A 25,569-nucleotide genomic window follows, 5' to 3' on the forward strand; every position below is an offset into this window, starting at 1 on the left:
TGGGAAAATAATGGAAAATGTGAATATAAAATTAACTTATTCCAAATCCAATAAGCAATGCTTTTTCTTTAGCTTGTGCGTGTGTGTGTGTGTTGTATGGAATTTATCGTTATTTTACTTGATTTACCTAAATTCTGTGTGTCATGGTCATCGTCAGTGAATTCCTCTGGCCTGGTTAATTCACTTGGGGTGATGTTGGAAATGCCCTCAATTTGGCTGATTGGACTTATCATCTCTTGCTCCTTTTCATTGGGCATCTGGGCATAAACGTTAATCCCTGGTATCTTCCTGTGTAAAATGACAGACAGCCAATTAAAAAAAAATGTACTGGAAGAAATTTTCGTTTTAGAGTCTAGATAGGGAGGTGTTAGCCTGTTTTTATAGGAGTGTTAGCTTGTTAGTGAGGTAGTGCAGAACGCCCCTAGAAAATGGTCTTCCAACAAGGATTATTTTGGGGGTGCAGATGAGTGTCTTGTCAATGCAGCTTTAAGCATAGATTAGTCCCCATAGAGTAATGCTACATTACTTACCTTAAGTACTGTCATCTTCATCAATACAATGATGTTTAACATCCATTTAAGGGATTCCTGGTGGCACCAGAGCCAAAGATAATCACTGACCCAGTGGCACGGTGGTTAGCACTGCTGCCTCTCACAATTTCTGGGACCCAGGTTCAATTCCTGGCCTCGGGTCACTGTCTGCAGAGTCTGTACGTTCTCCTTGTGTCTGCATGGTTTTCCTCTGGTTTCCTCCCACAATCCGAAAGATGTGCTGATTAATTGGCCATGCTAAATCCTCCCTCAGTGTACCTGGACAGGTGCCAGAGTGTGGCGACTAGGGCATTTTCACAGTAACTTCATTGCAGTAAGCCTGCTTGTGACATGAATAAATAGACTAGGCATAGTGTCCTCTTAGAATTACTGGTCATAGTTGGGTCAAAGTATGAGGCCCTACTTTTGTCAGATGAATTGATTTCCAAGTAACGGGGTGACACTGAGTCAAACACAGTCAAACAATAAACAACTCCAAGTGATGTTAGAAAGAAAAAACTGGGCTAGATAGCAATAAGCTTCAGATGCAAGGGAAATGGCTTATTGTGGTCAGCACACTTTAGCTAGGATGTCAAGACCTTGAGGTGGATACAGAGAAGATTGACTGGAATGGCAGCAGTTACTTGGAGAGAATGGAAAAGTTGGGATTACCCTCCTTGGAGCAGAGAAAGTTAAAAGGGGATTTGATAGAGGCATTCCAAATTATGAATGGTTCTGATGGAGCAAATAAGGAGAAACTGTTTCCAGTGGCAGAGGGGTTAGTAACCAGAGGACATCAGTATAAGGTGGTTGACAAAAGAACCAGAGGCAACATAAAGAATTATTCTTGAATTGCAGTGATCTGGAAGGCACTGCCTGAAGGAGTGATGGAGGCAAATTCAAGATTAACATTTGAAAGATAATTGGGTAAATACTTGACGGGAAAAGAAATGTGCAGGACAATGAGGAAGAGAAGGGGAATGAGATTAATTGGATATCTCTATCAAAGAGTTGGCACAGGGAAAATGGGCCAAATGGCTTTGTTCTGTGCTGTAATGTTTTATAAATCATTCAAAGGATGAGGAAAGCCCCGATTGAGACATTATTCAAACATTATTCCTGATTTGGTCAACTGCGACATACAAGTTGAACTGGACAAAAAGAGGCAATCAGCATCAAACAACCAAGATCTTAAGGTCAGATTGGAGGACACCAAACAACTATGTTGTCAAACTGAGACAACAGCCCTTTGCAAAAAGCATTCAGCTTGCTACAGTTAGTTATCTTGCAAGAAGCTACAACAGGAGTCTTCCACATATTGCCTCAAGATATAAACAGATTGCACCCTCAACATTTTCCTGGTAAACCTTCTGTGAGGCCAGAGAAAGTTTAGATGTCAGGAAGTATTTTTTTTTCCCACAGGTTACTGGGCTTCTGGAATATATTGGCAGCTCGAGTGATGAATGCTGATTTGGTGATTTTGTGTGGTGAATGCTGATTTCCTTCAGGTGAGAGCTGGCCATGTTTCTAGCTGGAATGGAACTCACCCCATACAAAAAAGCAGGACCTTCACCACATCCACCAAGTCTAGAGTCTCCTCTTGGGCTATTTTCCATCACCGAAGGGGGTTCAGAGAGTAATCTTCATACTTTATTTCCCCAACTGGCCTGAATTCAAAAGCTCCTCACGTTAATTTGTAATCAATAAAAAGATAAAATGGAAGTCACTTCCCCTGTAATTCTGAGATCAGTGGGAAGAATCGTTCCACGTAAGGTGAGGAGATGATTCTTTACCCAGAGAGAAATGAACCAATGGCACAGGCAGGGCACTTCTGTGATAAACTCTGGATTCATTGCATCACAAAGTAATTACAGCACAAATGCAGCCCATTTGACCCATCTGGCAGTGTTTCTATTCCACACAAGTAATGTCTGAAAGCCATTTCACTTTAGCCTGTGTTACAGTTGGATACTTCATCAATTAGTTAGGCTGGAGGCAGACGCCACTGGACTGCTTACCAGACCAGACAAGCCAATGTCAGATTTTGGAAGGGTGTAAGTAAGCATTCTGGAGAACCCTGGGGTTATTGCAATTGTGCATGTTAGCCCGAAAAGATGCTGTTTGATGCATACTTTTTACTTATATGCTTCTTGAAATGTTTTAAACCATCAGTTGACTCTTTCCCTGTTTGGCCATGGTGTGGAGAAGTGGTGGGATTAGAGCGCTTGTGGAGGGAATTGGCCTAAGAATGAAGAGAAGCTTATGTGACAGATATAAAGCTAGTGGTCTCCACTAAGAAGAATTTAGTTTTGAAATTCTGGTAACCAGAACATTCATCATAGAATTGCTACCGTGTAGAAGAGGCCATTTGGCCCATCAAGTCTGCACTGACTCTCTGATAGAATACCTGACAGACCCTCTCCCTTGCCCTATCCTCGTAATCCAAAGCTACCCATGGCTAATCCATCTAACCTGCACATCTTCAAACACTAAGGGGCAATTTAGCACGGGCAATCCACCTGACCTGCACATCTTTAGAGTGTGGGAGGAAATCGGAGCACTGGAAGAAATCCACGCAGACAGGGGAGAATGGGCAAACTGCACACAGTTACCCAAGGGCAGAATTGAACCCGGGCCACTGGCACTATGAGGGAGTAGTGCTAGCCACTGTGCCACGGTGCCACCTTAACTAATACATTAATTTTCTGATTATATTTATTGTACTGAGACCACAGGTTAAATTACATTACCGAGGCAGGTAGCTTGAGGTAGCAAATTTCCTGACTCGGCAGGTCCACATTGGTTTGAAGGCTCTCATTAGACCTAATCTTCACTCCAGGAAGATGGGGATGGGGCAGAGTTGGGCCCACTGATTCTGGAGGCAGGTTGCAAGTGGCCATAAAGGCAGGCATGCGCTGAAGCAGGCTGGTTACAAGGCCCACCATGGCTCTCTACGTCTGTATCCCAGTTGTTTTAGCAGTTGTGATAAACTCTATCCCTCAGTACTTACATCCTCCCATCTCCCCAACCCACCCACCCATGGCCCCTTCCCCACCCGCATCCCATACCTCCATAGGCTCACCATACCATCACATGCGGTCATACACTCCCATGCCCCCTCATATCCCATGGCTCGTATATTCCACACCTTCTCATTAGCCACTCAGCCTGGGACTTCAAGAACCATGTGGGGATGAAAAACAAAACTTCTAATAATTCAATACAGCTTTCATTCACATACACTTGATAGTGGGAACAGAAATCTGCTGTTCATGAAATCCACTCTAATCTTTCAAACCTGAATTTGTTATTCTGTTATAAAAACAAACCCCTACTCAGATTTCACATAAAGGCAGCTAATCCTTAAATAGTCTATTTAAACTGTCTATCATTCTGTGAACTCACCCCTGCTAAGATAATTGTAGCTTTTGAAACTCAACCAAGTCGTCACAACAAAATAATAATTACCTTGGGAATGTCAATAAAGACCTCTATGAAAACTACAGAAGCAGACGTTTATTTTTCTAGCCTCTACCAGATAGCCTGTCAATCAAAGTAGTCTCAAACATATATTTATTTTCTTAACTCTCATTGACAATTTAAGCCAGTTTTTTGTGTTTAAAGAGTGGGGTATTTATAAAATTTCAGACCTTGACCCCTAAACAGAGCTTATCTACCTTTACAGCATGCTTAAATAGGAAAATGTGAATTGTGTTCATTTAGATAGAAAGAATAAAAACAAGGTATTGATTAAAAAGAGAACAGCTGTAGAATTCTAAGGTGCAGAAAGACCTGGTGTTCTAGTGTATGAGTCAGAAAATGTTAATGTACAGGTACAACACATAATCGAGAAGGCTAATGACATGCTATCCTTTATCACAAGAGGAAATGAACATAAAAGTAAGGATGTTATGCTTCAGTCATACAGGGCCTTGGCGAGATCGCATCTCAAATACTTTGTGCAGATTTGGTCTCCTTATTAAAGGAATGATGTATGTGTGTTGGAGAGGGTTCAGAGGAGGTTTACTAGATGAACAGGTTGTCTTATGAGGAAAGATTGGACAGACTGAGCTTGTTACCACTGGAGTTTAGAAGAGTGAGGGGGGCGTCTGGATTGAAGTAGAAAAGACCCTGAATGGTCTTGAGATGGTGGATGTGGCAAAGGAATTTCCTCTTGTGGGTGAGTCCAGAACTAAAGAGAGTGGGTCGCCCTTTTATGGCAGAAATGAGAACATTTTCTCTCAGAGGCTATTTGCGGCTCAGAAGGTGGTAGGGGCTGGGTCATTGAATATTTTTAAGGTAAAGGTAGATAAATTCTTTCTTGTTAGGCAACAGAATTTAAGATTTTCAGGGGTAGAAGAGAATGTGGAAGTCAGCACAAACAGATCAGCCATGATCCTATTGACTGGAGAAGCAGGTCCAATGGGCTGAATGGCCAATTTCTGCTTCAACTGTGTATTTACTCCATATATTTGAGATGACCACGCTATGGGGTAAGGTCCTTGCCAAAAGGACATCTGTTTAAACTCAGCACTAGTTTCAGATACCCTGTCCAATTTGGATTTCCTGCCTGACTGACTCAAGTCCCCCATCCCTTCCCCATTGGCAAACATTGGATTTGTTGGAAACAGGGTTAGCATAGAAACTAGAAGCAGGAGTAGGCCATTCGGCCCTTCAAGCCTGCTCCACCATTCATCTTGATCATGGCTGATCATCAAGTTCAATATCCTGATAGCCACTTCCCCTCATATCCCTTGATCCCTTTAGCCCCAAGGGCTAGATCTAATTTCTTCAATGTTTTGGCCTCAACTACTTTCTGTGGTAGTGAATTCCACAGATTCACTACTCTCCAGGTGAAGAAATTTCTCCTCAGCTCAGTTATAAAAGATTTACCCCTTATTCTCAAACTGTGATCCCTATTTCTGGATGCCCCACCATCAGGAACATTCTTTCTGAATCTACCCTGTCTATCCCTGTTAGAAGTTTATAAGTTTCACTCTTCTAAATTCCAATGAATGTACTCTTAACCGACTTAGTCTCTCCTCATGTGACAGACCTGCCATCCTAGGGATAAGCCTGGGTTTCGCATCACCATTTTTTAAGCTCCATGGAGTCTCCCTGATTCCATGAATGTCCAGTGTTAGGAATGGATAAACTGCAACCTTCCACTTTAGATCTAATTGGTATATCAATTGTTTACTAGTATTCACCAGGATATATAAAGGGGTTACAGATGGCACTGGATGTTGGGTGTGTGTATGTGGAGTTGTAAAAGAGAATAAAGTGAGTTTGTGAAGAAGCTGGTCTTGCATCATCTATTGTTTCTGGACTGCAACTGAGAGGCTTAACATCCAGCACCTTGTGTTGAGTCTTGGGCAGGACTTATAGCTCAGAAATTGGGACGCAAGAAAGACAAGTGTCAGTTGGAAGAATTAGTAGATTTCCATTTAGAAGACAGCATCAAAAAGAGTTTGGTTTGGATAAAACTGGGGGAAGCATTTTCTAATGGGTTACAATTTGATGCAAAAGTAACCATGAGGTTAATGGCAATTGCCATTATTTATGTCTAAATTGCAGAGCAACCAAGGTGGTGGGTAGATGTCAACATCTAAATGGTTTCTGCTTTGCCATTAGCTTTGTGAATATGGTGTTTTGCTACGTGCCTCATCATTCGCATATAACTATACTGGCCAGTGCAAGCCAGCGCTCTCGGTTTCCACTTCTGAAGTCCTGAAGTGGCTTTCAAGGGGCATCTGGACAAATACATGAATAGGATGGGAATAGAGGGATATGGTTCCTGGAAGGGTAAAGGGTTTTAGTTCAGATGGGCAGCATGATCGGTGCAGGCTTGGAGGGGCAAAGAGCTTGTTCCTGTGCTGTAATTTTCTTTGTTATTTGTTCTTTGAACCTAACACAGAACTGGGAAAAACTTATCTGAATAATTTAGGCTGATTAATTCTTCTGGACCGAAAAGATGGAATTAAAAAACAGCACCAAAATTTGACATTAGCATATAATTCAGTATTGGGCTAAATTGCAAATTCATTACATGTTTGGGCTCTTTTTCTCATAAGGAAAGTTAAAAAAAAATCCAGTCATAGTTTTGAACCCGCAGGTGTAAGATACCTTACACCTCGCTGAATCTTTGTACATGTCTGATGAACAATCAGGGCTAACATTTTGTTACTGTTCATATGTAAATGAGATTGTGTAAAAATCTTCATGTTGATGAGGAAGCTGATAATGACATGCTCCATTAAAAGTTGCCATGTTTGAGTATGTTATTGAAAAGAGGTGTTGAGTTTGTAGATTAGCTAAAATGCCATTTAATATTATGATACTTTCTGAACATCCATGGTAATTGCATTTTACCCGCAGGATTTTTTGGAAGCTGGTGTGTGGATATTAGACATTTACATCTGTACCCAGGCAATCCCTTAAAGCTAGAGCAAATTTTACTTGAAGCGTACAGTCATTCGGCCCAACCAGTCTATGCCTGTTGATAGCTACACTGCAGTGACCATCCTTCCTTGCTATCAAGCTCATCTCACATGTCCAACTTATCTTTTTATCCCCTTTGCTCTCATGTTCTTGCTCAGTTTCCTTTTGAAAACATCTGCAGCTTTCTATCTCAACTACTTCCTGTTATAGTGAGTTCCACGTTCTAGCCACTCCCTGGGAAAGGAAGTTCTCCTTATTTCACTGCAGTAACTGCTCTATTTATGGCCTAGGGTTTGGATTCACCCACAAGTGGAATCATTCTGTCCACATCAAGCCTAATCTATACCTGATGGGTGGATTCACATTGACAGCTATACCCAACAAGTTCCATTGTCAGTGTCGAGTTTTTACTGTAGCTCCTCGCTACTTTCGACCGTGCTTCACTTGGGTCCTTACGTGTCGGCACTCATGTAACACAATTAAAAATGCAGTTTGTTGAAACCATGTTGTGCAATTTTAGAAACGAATACATTTGGATAATCCCTTCCGTAAAATGTAGGGGCAGAAGTGGACCGTTCGGCACACTGAGTTTGCTCTGCCATTTAATGAGATCACTGACAGACCTGATATGGGATAGATGCAAAACTGGAGCAGAAATTGGCTGTTCAGCCCATTGAACCTGCTCCACCAGCCAATAAGGTCATGGCTGATCTGTTTGTGCTGAGTTCCACATTCTCTTCAAAGAATGTACAAAACAGACACTGTTCCTGGTGAGCTGTAATGCTGGGCTTTGCATCACAGGCAAAAATATGGCCCAGATAACAACTTCCCTTCCATAAGATGTGGGGGAAGAGGTAGGCCAATTGGCCCATCGAGTTTGCTCTGTATTCATTGAGATCACTGACTGGTCTGATGTGATAATCCTCAACTCCACTTTCCCACCTTATCTCCATAACTCTTGATTCCCTAGTTGATGAAACGTCAGTCTATCTTAGCCCTGAACGTACCTAATGACCCAGCCCTCTGTGATAAAGAATTCCAACAGATTCACTACCCTCTGAGAGAAGAAATTCCGCCTCCTGTCTGTTTTAAACGGACGACCCTTCACTCTAAAGATTGTACCCACAGATTGTTGACTCTCCCACAAAGGGAAACAACCTCCTCAGCATCTTCAGTGTTTAAGATAAAACAAATTAGATATTAGAAACAGTGAGAACAGGGTTGTTAGACTTGAAAGTCAAGAATCATGCTTTACGATGGCAAAAAAGATTGTTTGTTCCCTAATAGTTGTGGGAAGGCAGTGCTTTGGGAGGGAGGACATGTTGCGTGGGCAATATGGGAGCCGAGGGGTAAGATGGCTGGATAAGGGAGCTCATGTGATAAAACTCCCAAGAACACATCCAACCAGAGTTAACAACGATATGTGTAATGGGCAGTCATTCCACCATCATTACTTGTACACTCTTGTCAAAAGTTAAAAAGATCCATCTTGTGTTGTCCAAAGATAAGTTTTCAAAAACTGCAACAAATGAGTCAGGAAGATTTCTTAAGAATCTTAGAGTCATAGAGTTTTACAGCACAGAAATAGGCCCTTCAGCCCATCTTGACTGTGCTGACCATCAAAGTTTTCTATTCCAATCGCATTTTCGTAGCCTTGAATGCTATGGTGTTTCAAGTGCTCATCTAAAATGCTTCTTAAATGTTGAGGGTTCAGATCTCTATCCCTCCTTCAGGCAGGGAGTTCTGGATTCCCACCACCCTCTTGGTGAAAAAGTTTTTTCCTCAAATCCCCTCTAAATCTCCTGCTCCTTACCATAAATCTGACTCCTGGTTTCTGACCTCGCTGCGAAGCAGAAGTGTTTCTTCCTCTCTCCCCTACGTATATCCCTCATAATTTTGTATACCTTAATGAGGTTTCTCCCTCAGCCCTAAGGAAAACAGACCCAGCCTAGCCAGCCTCTCATCATAGCTGAAACTCTCTAGCCCAGGCACCACCCTGATGAGTCTCTTTTACATCCTCTGTATGCAATCTCATCCTTCCTACAATGTGGTGACCTGTACTGCACACCGTACTCTGCCTGTGGCCTAACCAGCGTTTTATACAGCTCCATCATAACCTCCCTGCTCTTATATTCTATACCTCAGCTAACAGAGGCAAGTATGCCATATGCCTTCTTGACCACCTTATCTACCTGTCCTACTGCCTTGCCTGCTCAGGTATATTGGATCAGCGTACATTCAATGTTGGCAGGTGAATTAGGTCAGAAATCTTGCAGGCCAAGTTTGACTTCTCTTTAACTGAGCAGAAGGAAAATTGAATGGATTTGTTCTGGGACAGGACTGACCTGCCCACGCTTCCAATATTCACTGTTGTCAATCCAAGGAACACCAAGTAAAATCTTTCCCCTGCCCTTTGGATGACTGTTTCGTGGTTCAAAACATTCACTGTCTAAAAGCAATAGGAATCGCACATTTATTCATCATTCGTGCCTCTTTGTTAATGATTATTAGTAGTGAGAATTTGCTGCCACCTCCTTTTCCTGCATTAGGGAATCTGGAATATGCTAGTCATTGTTTGAGGGCTCCAGTATGGCAATGTGATTAATTATACAATTGATAATAACATGCTCTCCCACATTAGGTACAGGTCAACTTATTCGATCAACTCCTGAGATTAGTTTATGATAATCACAGTGGAAATCATGGGAAACATTCGTTAGATCTTTTAATGTGGCATCAGAAATTTCATCACGTGATGTGCCTTTAAGAAATGTATTTTAAGTATGTTACTCTGCAGGATATTTTGAGCAATCCCTGGCATCTTGTGGGAGCTGTATTGTCTGCAGCCAGTGTCCTCTATTGTTACTGAAGCAGTATAATTGACATCATGTTTGTTTTAATCTGAACTAATGTAGTGTTCTGTTGTTTTAATGTTCCCTTGGGATTGCACACTGGGGCTTGGTTGGGATGATTGACAGGCCAGGTCATGTGACTGGAAACAGCTCAGCTTTGTTGCTGCTTCAGAGGGGAAGAGGTGGCGGCCTAGTGGAATTATCGCTAAGCTATTAATCCAGAAACTCAGCTAATATCCTGGAGACTCAGGTTCGAATCCTGCCATGGCAGATGGTGGAATTTGAATACAATTTTTAAAAATCTGGAATTAAGAATCTACTGATGACCATGAAACCATTGTTGATTATCAGAAAAACCCATCTCATTCACTAATATCCTTTAGGGAAGGAAATCTGCTGTACTTACCTGGTCTGGCCTACACGTGATTCCAGACCCACAATAATATAATTGACTGTCAACTGCCCTCTTCTAAAGGGCAATTAGGGATGGGCAATAGATGCTGGCTAGCCAGAGACACCCATGTACCATGAATGAATGAATAAAAAAAAGATGCTGTTTGGATTTGAGACAGAGAGCAGTGTCTCTGTTTCCCCCTCTCTGGAGTTGGAGATTCTGCTGTCTGAGTGTTGCTGGAAGCCACAGAGACAGAGAGAGAGAGAGAGAGAGACTGGAAGTTGCTAGAGACTAGATTTACCTCTCTGCTTTGCTGTCTTGAGGATGTATCCTCCTCTAAAAACTGCTGTTTGTATTTCTGTCCTTAGGTGTTAAAAGCTGGAAATCAAGAATCATGTGAGCATTCTTGTTTTAGTGCAACTAATTCTGAAGAGGGATGTAAGCCTATCTGGTTGCTTTAAAATTGGAACAACAGAGATAGCTAGTTGTTAAGATTTAAACTGTGCCGTGTTTAAGTTTGCAATTGGTAAAAGTTATACTAATTATTTTTGTTATGTTCTAACTGTGTTCTTAAATAAACTTTGTATTGATAAAAGCTCCCTAGTGGGTCACTTGATCATACCGGGAGTGAAACACCTTATGCTCACTGATGCTAAGGTCAAATGTAAAATTGACGGTCTGACTAACTTCACAAAACATCTTGGAGTTTCTGGCCTGGGTCTTAACAATCAAAATAATTATATGAAGCCCTAAAGGTGGGAACTTCCAACTCTTGAGAGAACATTGCCCTCTTGGTTAGGTGTTTAATGAGGAAGTTTGGGTCAGGTGGGACTGGAATGGTCATTATTACGTGTGTTGCGGGGAAGCTTGGACAGTGGCAGAAGCCAGCTTGGGACACCATTCATCCACATGAAGGAAGGGAGGGTAGTTAGATCCAAGGTAAGGTTAGTAAGTCAGTCCAGTCAGCTGTGACAGAAAAGCAAGAGACAATATTGTGGGATTCTCAGCTGAGGTAGAGGCCCCCTTGTTATAATCGCTTTAAACAGCAGGCAACCCGATTTCACGTCGCACAAGAGAACAATGTTCGTCGTTATCATCCGGGTGTCCAGCATCGCCTGCGTCAAAGATAAAAACATCAGGTGGATGGAGTTGTACAGGGAAATGTCCATCCGACTCTCCTTCTGTTAATTTCAGTGCTGGAAAAATCAGGCAGGTCATGTAAGGAATGATATGTTCCCTTCAGGCGATGCTGAACACACAGGTTGGTAAAGATGAAAATTAATGCTGCGGTTTTGTTCTTTTGAAGCGAAGGAACTTAACAAGTGTGAAATTCCTCATTTGCAGGACACATTGAGAAAACATCAGCCTCAACGCCTCACCAAACAAATCTCCAATTTCAAAGCATTGGCATGAATATTGTCTGGCTGTCAGTGGCAAAGAAAAATGGGTGTTTTCCTCCTTTTTGTTCCAAGAGGAATTTCATCCCATCACATCCCAAAACCAGGAAAATAAAATTTGAAACATGTTATTCAAGTGCGTATCTTTGGTAACTACTGCATTGCGTTACAAATATTCTGCAGAAGGACTATCAATTAGCCCTCTTAGAAATATTAATTAAGTATTTTAGTAACTGGGGAAAGTTGTAGAGGTTAGTACACTTATCATTCAATGAGACAATAAAACTCCCAATTTCATCATTATTTTGTGAAATCTGTACTTTTTCAAAGCTACGCTGGAAAAGTAGCATTCACATCATAATTTATTTAAACACGGCCGCATTTACTGGAGTACCACACACTCCGTCAATACCTACCTTTTAAACTTGTATATTACAAAAACAGCTAAGCCAACAAAGGCCAAGGATAACAGCATCAACAACGCAGAGCCACTGTGTCCAGGGCTAGAATCCACCAATGGGGCTGCAAGAAAAGAGATACATGTCTTACAGGAGAGAATCAAAGAGGAACATTTTGGATTAACTCTTGAGACACTCATCGCCGCACTGGTGATAACTCCGTGGATTTTCTTTTCAATTGGTCGCGGTAACAATCATTTTGGGTTCTGGGTACAAATGGCTCAAACCCGGTTAGAAATTGGAAACCTGACAAGCACGGAAACAAGGACAACCTCAATAAGAGGGCCAGTGGCTTGCCGTAGGCATGGTAGCACAATGGTTAGCACTGCTGTCTCACAGTGGCAGGGACCCAGGTTCGATTCCCGGTTTGGTTCACTGTCTGTGTGGAGTTTGCACATTCTTGCTGTGTCTGCGTGGGTTTCCTCCGTGTGCTCTAGTTTCCTCCCACACGTGCTGCTTAGGTGTATTGACCCGAACAGATGGTGGAGTATGGGAATTAGGGGAATTTCATAGTAACTTCATTGCACTGTTAAGCCTTACTTGTGACTAATAAATAAACTTTAAAACTTTAGGGGACCTAACCGAGACCATCACAGAAAATGGATGCAGTGGATATGGAAAAAAACAGGTCAAAACATGGATATGCTGCAAATAACCAACTATGACACCAATTTATAATTTGGTGATCGTTTCTTGCTTTGTGAGATGCCCTAACGTTGAGCCCCAGGCACGGCCACACCAGATCTCGGCTGAAATTCGCTGGCCGTTCATGCCCTGCCACTGCTGCAGCGAGGATGGAGAATTTGGCACTTAGCCAAGTCTCTGTTCACATCAGCAGGACCGGAGAATCCCACCGGCGTGAACAGCTGGAGAATTCCTGTCTCCAAAAAGAACTTCAGTCTAACCACACAGCTTTGAGCCATGATGAACCACACTTTTCAATAAACCTGGAAATCCATTTCCTTTCTGGGATTTTTCCTGGGAAAAGAGCTCACAATTAGGGACGTGATCTACAATTAGGGACGTGTTTTAGGCAAGCAACCTGGAAGAACTAATTTAGGGTGGTGTTCTATCCAATCAAATAATATCAGAAAGTCACCAGTTCCCCTTATTGCTTCATATGTCAGTCATCATAAACATCTGTTTTACCCACAAAGTAACAATAAACTATCTATATTTTCACTGAATTTCAATGAAAATCTGTATTTTCATTGAAATACTATCTGTATTTTCAAAGAATTGGAGATGAAGGGTGTTACCCGAAGCTAAGTAAGATGCTTCATTTTTATACATTGATGTATTCTACATGTTTCAGTTAAGGGACCTTTTCCCACACTGACAGCAGGTGAATGGCTTCTCCCCAGTGTGAACCCGCTGGGGTACACTGAGGTCACCTGAATGCCTGAAACTCTTTCCACAGGAGTGCAGCTGAATGGTTTCTCCCTAGCATGAACCCGCTGGAGTAATACTAGATTAGATAAATTAATGGATCGTTTCTCACCCACAGAGCCAGTGAACGGCCTCTCCCCAGTGTGAACTCGCTGGTGTAATGCTGAGTGAATCCCTTTCCACACACAGTGCAGGTGAATGGTCTCTCCCCAGTGTGAGTGCGGAATTCTTTAGTTCAATGTTAACTTTAGACGGTTTGAATTTCATCATTTTCAGACCAGATCCGCAGTATTGGAACATTATCCACCCCAGGCATTTCGGATATGAGCGTCATTAGATGCTACACGATAATATGACTAATGATCATTGATAGGAACATCGCTGCAGAGACACTTGAGTTGCAACTTGCTAACTTTGCTCTGTTGTTGAGAAGCCTTGCCTATAGAACATGTACTGGAATTCAGGCAGTTTTCCACTGTGTCCAACTTATTGGCTAAGGCTCCGTGCCAAAGGAGCAAAAAATGAGCCCTTTTTTGATTTTGGACACTTTAAGATCGACAACTCTGATCTGATAGACTGGTTCTGCCATACTAAAGGGAATGAATACATATACCACCGGGTCACCCCTTAGTAAACTGGCGGGGACCAGACATGGGCTTGAATGGGGGGGTTGCTCATCCGCCTATGGATATCTTCTTCAAGAAGATGTGGGAGGTTGAGGGGAAGCGAATCCACAATGAGATTTAGAATGTATAAATTGGGTTAGATTCATATAAATGACAAATTAATTCAAAACGTTCTATTTCCAATTTTGAATTCAATCTAGTGACTGTTTCTTCTATTTCAGAATAGGGCTCACAGTGGTGTGTTGGGCATAAGGCCCCTAAGGTGACACAGTGGTTAGCATTGCTGCCTCACAGCGCCAAGGACCTGAGTTCAATTCCTGGCCTGTGTCATTGTCTGTGCAGAGTGTGCATGTTCTCCCTGCGTCTGCATTGATTTTCTCAGGGTGCTCCGGTTTCCTCCCACAGATTAAAAGCCATGCTGGTTAGATGCATTGGCTGTGCTAAATTTTCCCTCAGTGTATCCGAACAGGCGCCAGAGTGTGGTAACTAGGGGATTTTCTCAGTGACTTCATTGCAGTGTTAATGTAAGCCTACTTGTGACACAAATAAATAAACTTAAACTTGCCCTTAACGATAAATATCTTCTCTCCTTCCTCTTCAATCCTCTCCAACTTACCATTGGCCCTCTTCCTTTTTATTGTTCTAACTGTGGTCTGCTTTGCATTTCTTCTTGTTCCACTCGACAACTGTGCTGGAGCTTACAGTCATTTGTTTTACACACACTGGACTCCTAACTGACACATTGCATCGCTGTCTGAGTTCAGGTGGTGAAGTTTCCACTTCTGGCCGACACAGGAATCGTAACGAGAAAGGGGGAGGACCATGAAAAGGTCTGTTGACCTCAGGCAGGATTTTCAGAGTCAACGCAGCTGGAAAATCCCGCTCCTTAAGTCTATTTACGTCTACCTCATGAAATGACCCGCCTACACCTGTTTGGGTTCACATCTCACAGGTTAAGGCTTGAAGATTTTTTGGAAGGTTAACTGTTCTACACACCCATAAGTATTTGTTGGTGCTTCAAAGCAGTCTTATTACATACAACAGTCATCTTGGCACAACAAGTAAAAGCAATTTTTGTAATGACTTTAATCAGGCAACTGAGGTGGGCCTGTTAGAATATGAACTCTCTGATTATCACACCTTGTTGCCGCCAGGCAGCGGAGATTCCCCAGTGGAGGTCCCTCTATAGAGGGATCTCCCCACAATATCTCGGGGACCTGGGGTGGAGGGTGCTGCATGCGGTAGTACCGTACTCCCGAGCATGCCCTTTTTGCAACCTTGTGGAGTCTGTGGACCATGTCTATGTTGCGTGTTATAGACTGCACAGCCTTTCCAGTTTTCTGAAAAAACCTTATTGATGTTTTGTTCGCACTTCAGCCCCACGCTCCTGATCTACAGGCACCCAGTGTGGAGGGGGCACGGGGAAGGAGGAGGGCCTCCTCATGAACATACCTGGGCCTAGCAAAGCTTGTCACCTACAGGTCCAGGCAGTGGGTGATCAAGGGGGTTGTCCAACCTGGCTGTCTGCCCCTCTACTGTGTTTATATTCGCAGCTGGTTGTGCCTGGAGAGGGAGCATGCAGTATCCGAGGGCACCATTGATGTCTTCCGTGCCCACTGGGCACCACAGGGACTGGAGTGTATTATTGACCCCCTTAATCACATTTTCATTTGTTATTTTAAGTTTCCTTACCACTTTGTCGGGTAGTCCCCCTCCTTTTAGGAAGCTGCCCCTTTTGAGTTGTCCCTCAGTTGATTTCATTTATTTGGTTGGACGCAAAAAGATGTCCCTGATAAAGGGACAAACTGATGAGCCAATCAGGGAGCCTCTTGCTTTGTGTTTCACTAGGTGTGTCAGTTCCTCTGGGACTCCGAGTGTGGACTGCTAACTGAAAGCACGCTGTAAGCTGTTGTCAGACGTGTAAATAAAGTGATTTTGGTGAAGGGACTTCTGCCTCCGAGGACTTATTACAATTTTATTAAATTGATAGATGTTTGCGTTTTTACTGGGAGGTTTGGGTGTGATTCTTGTTATAACTGATTTTGATACTCGAGGTTCTCTAAATAAATATCTTTCAGCGGCTTGGCATGTCAGAGGGAAAGAACGTGGCTGGGAAGATATGTTTGCTGTAGGAAAAGGAGTTTCTTTAAAGACATTCATTTGGACGTCTAGATTCTGAGCTGCCTCACACTTCTCGCTGATGAACGCGGTGCAGTGGGGAAAAGAGGTTAGGGAATGGCTCAAAATAAATCTAAAATGTCACATATTCATCAGACAAACGAGGCTACATGTTTCTCGGATTGAATGAATTTTCCTGTCATTCGAAAGACATTAGGCTCTTCAAAAGAATCTCTGACAGAAAGTTGCTTCCAGCTTTTCCTGCTTTGTGCTTCCCCAGAGCACTAATAATTCAGCCTTGTGTCTGCCGCCTCATATCATTAAATGACAACATGCTTTGCCTTCTGACTTTTAGAATAGTAGGTAAACAGCCCAAATTACTTTATCAACAAATACCCAAATCCGAAGGAAGTTGAAAACATATCTAAAATATAATTCCAGTTAAAATAGCTTTCAGACACACTGGCCTGAATTTCACTACCCTGTCCGCCATGGGAATTGGAGCAAGCAGGGGGAGGACAATGGAAAGGTCCATTATCCTCAGATGAGACTTTACAGTTTCGGGACAAGCGAGGCCATAAAATCTTGCCCACCGAGGTGATTTTGGCAACATGTTTACCTTTCAAAACAAAAACACTGACATTGTGGGTCATAAGATTGGTTTACACTAAATTGTAATCTTATATTTGTTGCCGTTTGCTTCCTCTCTCTGCCTGCAACTGCTCATCGCTCCCACTGCCCATTTCTCTTGCTGTGTGTACGTATGTACGAGAAAATGCTGGAAAATCTCAGCAGGTCTGACAGCGTCTGTGGAGAGAGAATAGAGCCAACGTTTCGCAATGGGTCGTACTGGGGCTGCTCTTGGTTGTTTGAGATTGGCCTAGTGCTTCATGTCGTTAGTGTGTGCCTAAACTGGACCAGATACTGGGCAAGACGACAGATCAGTGACTATCACTGATTGCTGTGCAGACACATGGATTTGGGCCGGTGTCTGTGGGAGTTTGCGCATTCTCCCCGTGCTTGCGTGGGTTTTCTCCGGGTGCTCCGGTTTCCTCCCACACCCCAAAGATGTGCTGTTAGGCTGATTGGCAGGAATAAATTGTCCCTAAATCAGTTTCCCTCAATCTGGATGGCCATAAAACATTAGATAAGGGTCGTGGGTGGAGAGGGGGACTGGTGGTGTGAAATGGTGGCGCGGGCTCGTTGGGCCGAAGGGCCTGTTTCCCGGGCTGGTTTTGTTCTTTGTGTCTGGGTGACCCTTCGTCAGAGTATGGTTGGACATTTTAATTTTTTTCCACTCCTGCAGCCCATTTCTCTTGCCGTATGTATGGGAAGCACAGTGGTTAGTACTGCTGCCTCACAGCACTAGGGACCCGGGTTCGATTCCCAGCTAGGGTCACTGTCTGGGTGGAGTCTGCACATTCTCCCCGTGTCTGCATGGGTTTCCTCTGGGTGCTCCAGTTTCCTCCCACAGTCCGAAAGACGTGCTGGTTAGGTGCATTGGCCATGCTAAATTCTCCCTCAGTGTACCCGAGCAGGTGCTGGAGTGTGGCGACTAGGGGATTGTCACAGTAACTTCATTACAGTGTTAATGTAAGCCAACTTGTGACTAATAAATTAGCTTTACTTCAAAGTATGAGGACAACAGGAGTAGAGAAAGATGAACCCGTCTCTCTGACAAAGGGTTATCCAGGCTCGAAACGTCGGCTCTATTCTCTCTCCCCAGATCTGTCAGACCTGCTGAGATTTTCCAGCATCTTCTGTTTTTGTTTGATCCAAACATTTTGATTTTTGAAATATTCTAGTGAGACAGAACTAAAAGGCCGGAATTCTCTGACCTCACGTGTGGCAGGGATTCTCCGATCCCGCTGGTGGGAATGGAGATTTGACTGAGCGCCAAATTCAGTCAAATTTGGCAGCAGTGGTGGAGAATCAGAGAATCTTGGCCAAGGAGTCAGTTTTCGGGGGGTTTAGGAGAGCTCTTTCTGCAAATGTATGAACATTTGGGACGGTGGCTGTAGGGTGGTGTTGCAGGTGGGGATGGGGTGGGCTTGGAGCAGGCTGCGATTTCAGATTCCCATTCACACGATTGGACTCATGGATGACCCGAATGCAAACTCAAACACCAAATCAACTTGAAGACTTGCCCCTGAAAACAAGACGACTCACACCTTCTCTTGGCAAATTAGCAAGATACACATAATCTCAGTCCCATAAAACACCGATGAAAACATCTGACCTAAAACAGCATTATGAATGCACATCATTAATCACCACCAAACATCAGGATGAATGAGTTGATTTGCAGGATCACAGCACAGATGAAGTAGGCTTTTTGATCTATTTTAAATTAGTCATCTAGAAAGTGCAGTGGCACAGTGGTTAACACTGCTGCTTCACAGCACCAGGGACCTGGACTCGTTTCCCGTCTTGGGTCACTGTCTGTGTGGAGTTTGCACATTCTCCCCTTTGGGGAGGCACGGTGGCACAGTGATTCGGGCTGCTGCCTCACAGTGCCACAGGCCCGGGTTTGATCCCTGGCTTGGGTCACTGTCTGTGTGGAGTCAGCACATTCTTCCTCCGGATGCTCCGGTTTCCTCCCACAGTCCAAAAGACGCGCAGGTTAGGTGCATTGGCCATGCTAGGTTCTCCCTCAGTGTACCCGAACAGGCACCGGAGTGTGGCGGCGAGGGGATTTTCACGTTAACTTCATTGCACTGTTAATGTAAGCCTACTTGTGACGCTAATAAATAAACTTTCAACTTTAAACTTGCGTGGGTTTCCTCCGGGTGCTCCGGTTTCCTCCCACAGTCGGAAAGTTGTGCAGGTTGGGTGAATTGGCCATGCTAAATTGTCCCTTAGTATCAGGGAGCCAAGCAGGGTAAAATACTTGGGGTTAAGAGAATAGGGCCTGGGTGGGTTTGTGGTTGGTGCAGACTCAATGGGCCGAATGGCCTCCTTCTGCAACGTAGGGATTTTATGATTCTATGAAACCCCAGCAGTCCTGAGTGAAGAAGTTATTTTTCATTATGATTGACTGTGGCAAATCTAGCGGATGGGAAGAATGATGGTGAAGATCATTTCTCAGTATTTATTCATTGCTGTATTGCTTTAATTCCACATTGTGGACATTTCAGAGCAGCTAAAACTACAGTGTCAAATATTCCAGAAATATTTCACTGTCCCTAATTATATTTAAATCATAAACGTATGTATGACAAGCATTTTAGGCGCTAATTTGTCTTCTTGCAGAAATTCTCCCTATCACTCTCTCAGCTGCCTCAAAAAAAGTACCGAAAGGGATCTGAAAATGAGCATTATTTACAGAACAAATGTTCTTCTGCTGATTAATTAAAAGCTGGGTTTCTGCAGCTCCTATGCTTGTGCTGGGTTCTGTTTTAAATCAAAGGGCAATGCAGTAACTGATCCAGGAGTCTTTAGGTCTCCTTTAAATAGGAAGGGCAGGGAATGGGACAGTTTTTGAAATTATGGGGCTCCCCTTGTAGGGCTGAGATGAGGAGAAGGTTTTTGCTCTCTGAGAGAAATAGAACAGAGAACATAGAACCCTACAGTGCAGAAAGAGGCCCTTTGGCCCATCGAGTCTGCACCGACCACAATCCCACCTAGGCCCTACCCCCACATTCCTACATATTGTACCCTCTAACCTATGCATCCCTGGGCTCAAAGGCGCAATTTCTTAGCATGGCTAATCAACCTAACCCGCACATCTTTGGACTGTGGGAGGAAACCAGAGTACCCGGAGGAAACCCATGCAGACACGAGGAGGATGTGCAAACTCCACACAAACAGTGACCTGAGCCAGGAATTGAACCCAGGACCCTGGAGCTATGAAGCAGCAGTGCTAACCACTGTGCTACCGTGTCGCCCAAATGTGCGACTTTGGAACTCTCTGCCTCGGAAGATGGTGGAAGTGGGGTCACTGAATGTTGTTAAGCTGGGGAGTAGATAGATACTTGTTGGACAAAGGGAATCAAAAAGCTGGGGAATGTGGAACTCAACACAAACAGATCAGCCATGATCTTACAGAATGGCAGAGCAAGCTCGAGGGGCCAAATGGCCCACTCCTGTTCCCATTTTGTATGTTCATACATTCCCATGCATTAGTCAGAAATGAGTTAGACAGATTTTTAACTTTAACTGGTGATGGGTTAAAGGGTTATGGGGAGAAGGGAGGAAAATTGGGATTTTTGATTTGATTTATTATTGTCACATGTAATAGTATACAATGAAAAGTATTGTCCTTGAATGAGGAGCATATTAGCGATGATCAAATGGCAGAACAGACTTGATGGGCCTAATTCTGCTTCAACATCTTATTAAATTATGAATTCATGAACTAAATTCAGCGATCAGCAACCCTGGCTGATATGGGCAGGCTAAAAGTTGACATGACTGTGACTGATCCAATTTTCATTCCCCTGATTCTCAAAGTGGGTTCCTTCAGCGTGATTTATTTTTAAACAATTTGTTTTAAAGTTGCTTCTTCCTTCCAGGAGCCATAAAGAAGAGGCAAGAATTTGATGCTGGTCAGCATTTTGCAACAAAAATAATGAAGAAGTTATCAGCGGTCACTGTTGTTGAACCCCAGTGAACCATGCCCAGTGATAGCCTGCGCACAGTTGGATGCAGATATCAGGAGTTGTGGTCTGAGTTGATCTGATCTCCTAGAAGCTGTGTAATCACTCACTGACAGACTGAGAACTGAAAGCACAAGTGTGAAGCTGGGATACTGACATGATAAGACATCCAATCAACGTGTGATTAAAATTAGGGTTTGTCCATTCAGGATTTTTGGATTTTAGCGGTGCATTAAGTCTTAATTACTTTGATTTTGTTATTGTCACATGTATATGTTTACAGTGAAAAATATTTGTTTCTTGTGTGCTGTACAGAGCACACCATACAGCAGAAAGGAAAGGAGAGAGTGCAGAACGTAGTATTACAATCATAGCTAGGATGTAGAGAAAGATCAACTTAATATGAGGCAGGTCCATTGAAAAGTTTGATGGCAGCAAGGAAGAAGCTGTTCCTGAGTCAGTTGGTATGTGAACTCAGACTTTTGTATCTTTTTTTCCAATGGAAGAAGGTGAAAGAGACAATGTCTGGGGTGCGTCGGGTCCTTGATTATGCTGGCTGCTTTTTCGAGGCAGTGGGAAGTGTAGTTGGAGTCAATAGATGGGAAATAGATGAGGGTGTAGAAGGATGGATTAGTAAATTTGCTGACGACACCAAAGTTGGAGGAGTTGTAGACAGTGAGGATGGATGTTACAGTTTGCAGAGGGACATAGATAAGCTGCAAAGCTGGGCCGAGAGGTGGCAGATGGAGTTTAATACAGAGAAGTGTGAGGTGATTCACTTTGGTAAGAATAACAGGAGTACAGAATATAGGGCTAATGGAAGGACTCTTAGTAGTGTTGACGAGCAGAGAGATCTCAGGGTGCATGTGCATAGCTCCCTGAAAGTTGGCACCCAGGTTGATAAGGTTGTTAAGAAGGCGTACGGTGTGTTAGCTTTTATTGGTAGAGGGATTGAATTTCGGAGCCGTGAGGTTATGTTACAACTGTACAAAACTCTGGTGTGGCCGCACTTGGAGTATTACGTACAGTTCTGGTCGCCGCATTATAAGAAAGATGTGGAGGCATTGGAAAGGGTGCAGAGGAGGTTTACCAGGATGTTGCCTGGTATGGTGGGAAAGGCTGAGGGACTTGAGGTTATTTTCATTAGAGAGAAGAAGGTTACGAGGTGACCTAATTGAGGTATGCAAGATGATCAAAGGATTGGATAGGGTGGACAGTGAGAGCCTTTTACCTCGGATGGTGATGGCTTACATGAGGGGACATAGCTTTAAATTAAGGGGTGGTAATTATAGGATGGATGTCAGAGGTAGGTTCTTTACTCAGAGGGTAGTAAGGTCGTGGAATGCCCTGCCTGCAGCAGTTGTGGACTCGCCAACTTTAAGGGTGTTCAAATGGTCAGTGGATAGGCATATGGATAACATTGGAATAGTTTAGGTTAGAGGGTCATTAGATTGGTTCCACTGGTCGGCGCAACATCGAGGGCCGAAGGGCCTGTACTGCGCTGTAATGTTCTATGTTCTAGTTTCTCAGCTACTCCTGATTTTAAGTTGTGTTTATTTCAATACTACAATTTGAGCTGTAAGGGTGCAAAAATCACCTTGCCTAAAGGTGGCATGGTGGCACAGTAGTTAGCACTGCTGTCTCACAGTGCCAGTGACCTGGGTTCGATTCTTGGCTTGAGTCACTGTCTGTGCGGAGAGTGCACGTTCTCCCCGTGTCTGCGTGGGTTTCCTCTGGATGCTCTGGTTTTCTCCCAGTCTGAAAGATGTGCTGATTAGGTGCATTGGCCATGCTAAGTTCTCCCTCAGTGTACCTAAACAGGCGCTGGAGTGTGGCAATTAGGGAATTTTCAGAGTAACTTCATTGCAGTGTTAATGTCAGCCTACTTATGACAATAAATAAAAAAATAAAGTCCACAGAGCCAAAAGGATCTTTTGTTCTCCCTCACATTCTCTCACACACACACTCTCTCCCTCACACACATTCTCTCTCCCTCACACACACACTCTCTCTCACACACACACACTCTCTCTCTCACACTCTCTCTCACACACACTCTCTCTCACACATAGACTCTCTCCCTCACACAGTCTGTCTCTCTCACACACACTGTCTCTCACACACACACTCTCTCTCACACTCTTTCTCACACAGACAGATCTTTTGCTTTTGAGAAATTTCTCATTATTATTGCACAGTCTCCTCATGTCTGCGTGGGTTTCCTTCAGGTGCTCTGGTTTCCTCCCAAAGTCCAGAGATGTGCGGGTTAGGTTGATTGGCCATGCTAAGAAATTGCCACTTAGTGTCCAGGGATGCATAGGTTAGAGAGATTAGTGGGCATAACATATGTAGGGATATGGGGGTGGGGCCTGGGTTGGATTGTGTTCGTTGCAGACTCGATGGGCCGAAGGGCCTCTTTCTGTACTGTAGGGTTCTATGATTCTATGATTGATTCTATTAGTGATCAACTACTTAAGTGAAAGCAGGATTGTTGTGTTAGGGTCAAAATTAGAAAAAAAACATATATCAACCTAAGGCCATAGCACAGATAAATCTCAGGAATGTCCTGAATCATGGAATCCTTGCTGAAATACTGCCTTCAGTAACTTGACCCAAGTTACAGGTCTCAATATGCTCAATTAAATTTTACAAGATGCTGTAAAAGCCTCAATTTCAGAGGCTGACTTTAAAAGCCTGCGAAGAGCATAGCATTACTGTAACTGCACAATAAAATGTGATGTTTGGTGGTATGCTGTGTAAATGATACACTTACCTAATGTAAGATGAGCAGTCGAAGCAATGATCTGGATTCCAGGCTTTAGCTCAAATTGGACCCGATTCTGATTAAGTGCATGGATCACCATGTCTAAAATCTGAGGGAGAAGCATTAATATGAGATCTTTCCACATTCATGTCATCAGCAAATGCTCAGTTACCAAAAGTACTGTGAAAATAAAAGTCAAAAGCCCCTCCCCATCTAAGCTGAGTTGTAAGGTCATTCCTCTTCATATCTTATCCTGCCCCAACATGTGCGTGAGTGCTGTGGTGTTGCCAGGGGCTGTGTGCTGGAAGGGTAGTACTTTTCTCACAAATTCTGCAGTTTCTTGACAGAGAGCCCCTGGCAAGGAGGCCACAGGAAGTCAATTCAGAAGATTGATGTAAAACCCCAATCAGGAATGAGCGCAATGGGCTTTAGCTGTGTAGCTTTGCTAGGTTACATAAACAAAACAGAGTTCCATTAGTGTGGAAGCTAACTTGTGAGTGCAAGAAAGGCCCCTTCCTCCCCTCCCTCCACTCCCCCGGCCCTCCGCCCTCCTCTCCCCCTGCCCTCCTCCCTCCTCTCTCCCTGCCCTCCTCCCTCCTCTCCCCCTGCCCTCCTCCCTCCTCCCCCCGTGCCCTCCTCCCTCCTCTCCCCTGCCCTCCTCCCTCCTCTCCCCCTGCCCTCCTCCCTCCTCTCCCCCTGCCCTCCTCCCTCCTCTCCCCCTGCCCTCCTCCCTCCTCCTTCCTCCTCCTCCTCCCCCCACCAACACCCCCTCCCCCGCCCTCCCCCCATCAGAGAATGAAGAATTTGCAGGCTGCATACTGTGTTTGACCTTGCCCTGTACAAACTTTGACCTGTCAGTGAATCTGCTCTGGCAATCTGACCTTCTTTGTCTATGTTTTGACCTTGTTCCTGCCTTGCCCTCCTGAAGGACTGTTATATACTGTGTTGAGTTTTCTCCAGGAAACCGATTAGCCATTCAGGTTTAAATTATGTCAAGTTAGGCTCAAAGAAGAGGTGGGTGTTTATTTCCTTCCCTTCCTGTTTTGCTGGGCATCTGAAGACTGTTAAAATAAAATGTTCATTTTTTTGTATTTGGACACAGTGTGAGGTATTGAACTGAGTGAAGTCCACCCAGTGTGTCCTAATCACCAGCCCCTTGCTACATCATGGTACATTGTACAATTATAATCAATAACATTTTAAAGAGTGTGGTTTGTATGTTACATCTTTGTTTTATTTTCTCTGCTGTTTGCTATTGGGAGCCCTGCAATATGGGTCACCACTCTATCAAGTCTTCATAACTATCGACACAAGTGTAACAAAGACTCTGGTTCAGATTTTTGTCGCAGTGTAAAGGCTCTCTATTCTGGTGAAAATGGTGGAAGTGGCTGATCTCCCCCCTCCTTGCCCAGCACCTCTGAACACAGCACTCCCTGTTTTTGCAGTTTACACTGACCATAATCCATTAAGGTTTCTGAAGAAGCTGAAAGATAAATATGCAAGTCTGTTTCGATGGGGGTTATTGTTACAGCCATTTAATTTGATTATAAATGTGGCAAGAAGGGAGAGTGCAATTGCAGATGCATTATCAGGACTTCGATGTATAAGGGAGGGAGCGCTCAGTTGGAAAAGAAAAACTGGACTATAATACTGTTTAAATTTCATTCCTAGATGGAATAAAATATATATCTTCTACAGTAATAATAGTGAGTAAATAAAAACTAGAGGCTTTAGAAAAATGAAGCTACCTTGTCATATTCATAGAATCCCTACAATGTAGAAGGAGGCCATTGAGCCAGTTGGGCCTGCACTGATAACAATCCCATGCAGTCACTATCCCCATAGCCCCACGTACTTATCTTTCTAAACATTGACACTCAGGGGAAATTGAGCACAGCCAATCAACCTAAGCTGCACATCTTTGGATTGTGAGAGGAAACCAGAGCAGTCAGAGGAAACCCATGCAGACACGGGGAGAATGTGCAAAGTTGACACAGACAGT

The 25,569-nt window shown here is 43.6% G+C and overlaps 1 protein-coding gene across 1 annotated transcript in view; it reads right to left on the reverse strand.

Annotated features, from left to right (window-relative positions):
• LOC145354481 (VPS10 domain-containing receptor SorCS3-like) overlaps positions 1-25,569 on the reverse strand; it is a 1,074,210-nt gene that overhangs the window by 24,231 nt on the left and 1,024,410 nt on the right. Inside the window, exons 24-26 of the mRNA XM_080205878.1 lie at positions 23,577-23,676; positions 12,031-12,136; positions 128-288 (exon numbers count right to left, since the gene is read on the reverse strand). Coding sequence (XP_080062004.1) covers positions 128-288; positions 12,031-12,136; positions 23,577-23,676 — 367 coding nt within the window. The remainder of the gene's footprint in view (positions 1-127; positions 289-12,030; positions 12,137-23,576; positions 23,677-25,569) is intronic.

Source organism: Carcharhinus amblyrhynchos, chromosome 17 (assembly GCF_965287045.1).
Source record: "Carcharhinus amblyrhynchos chromosome 17, sCarAmb.v2.hapA, whole genome shotgun sequence".
NCBI classification, from domain to species: Eukaryota; Metazoa; Chordata; class Chondrichthyes; order Carcharhiniformes; family Carcharhinidae; genus Carcharhinus; species Carcharhinus amblyrhynchos.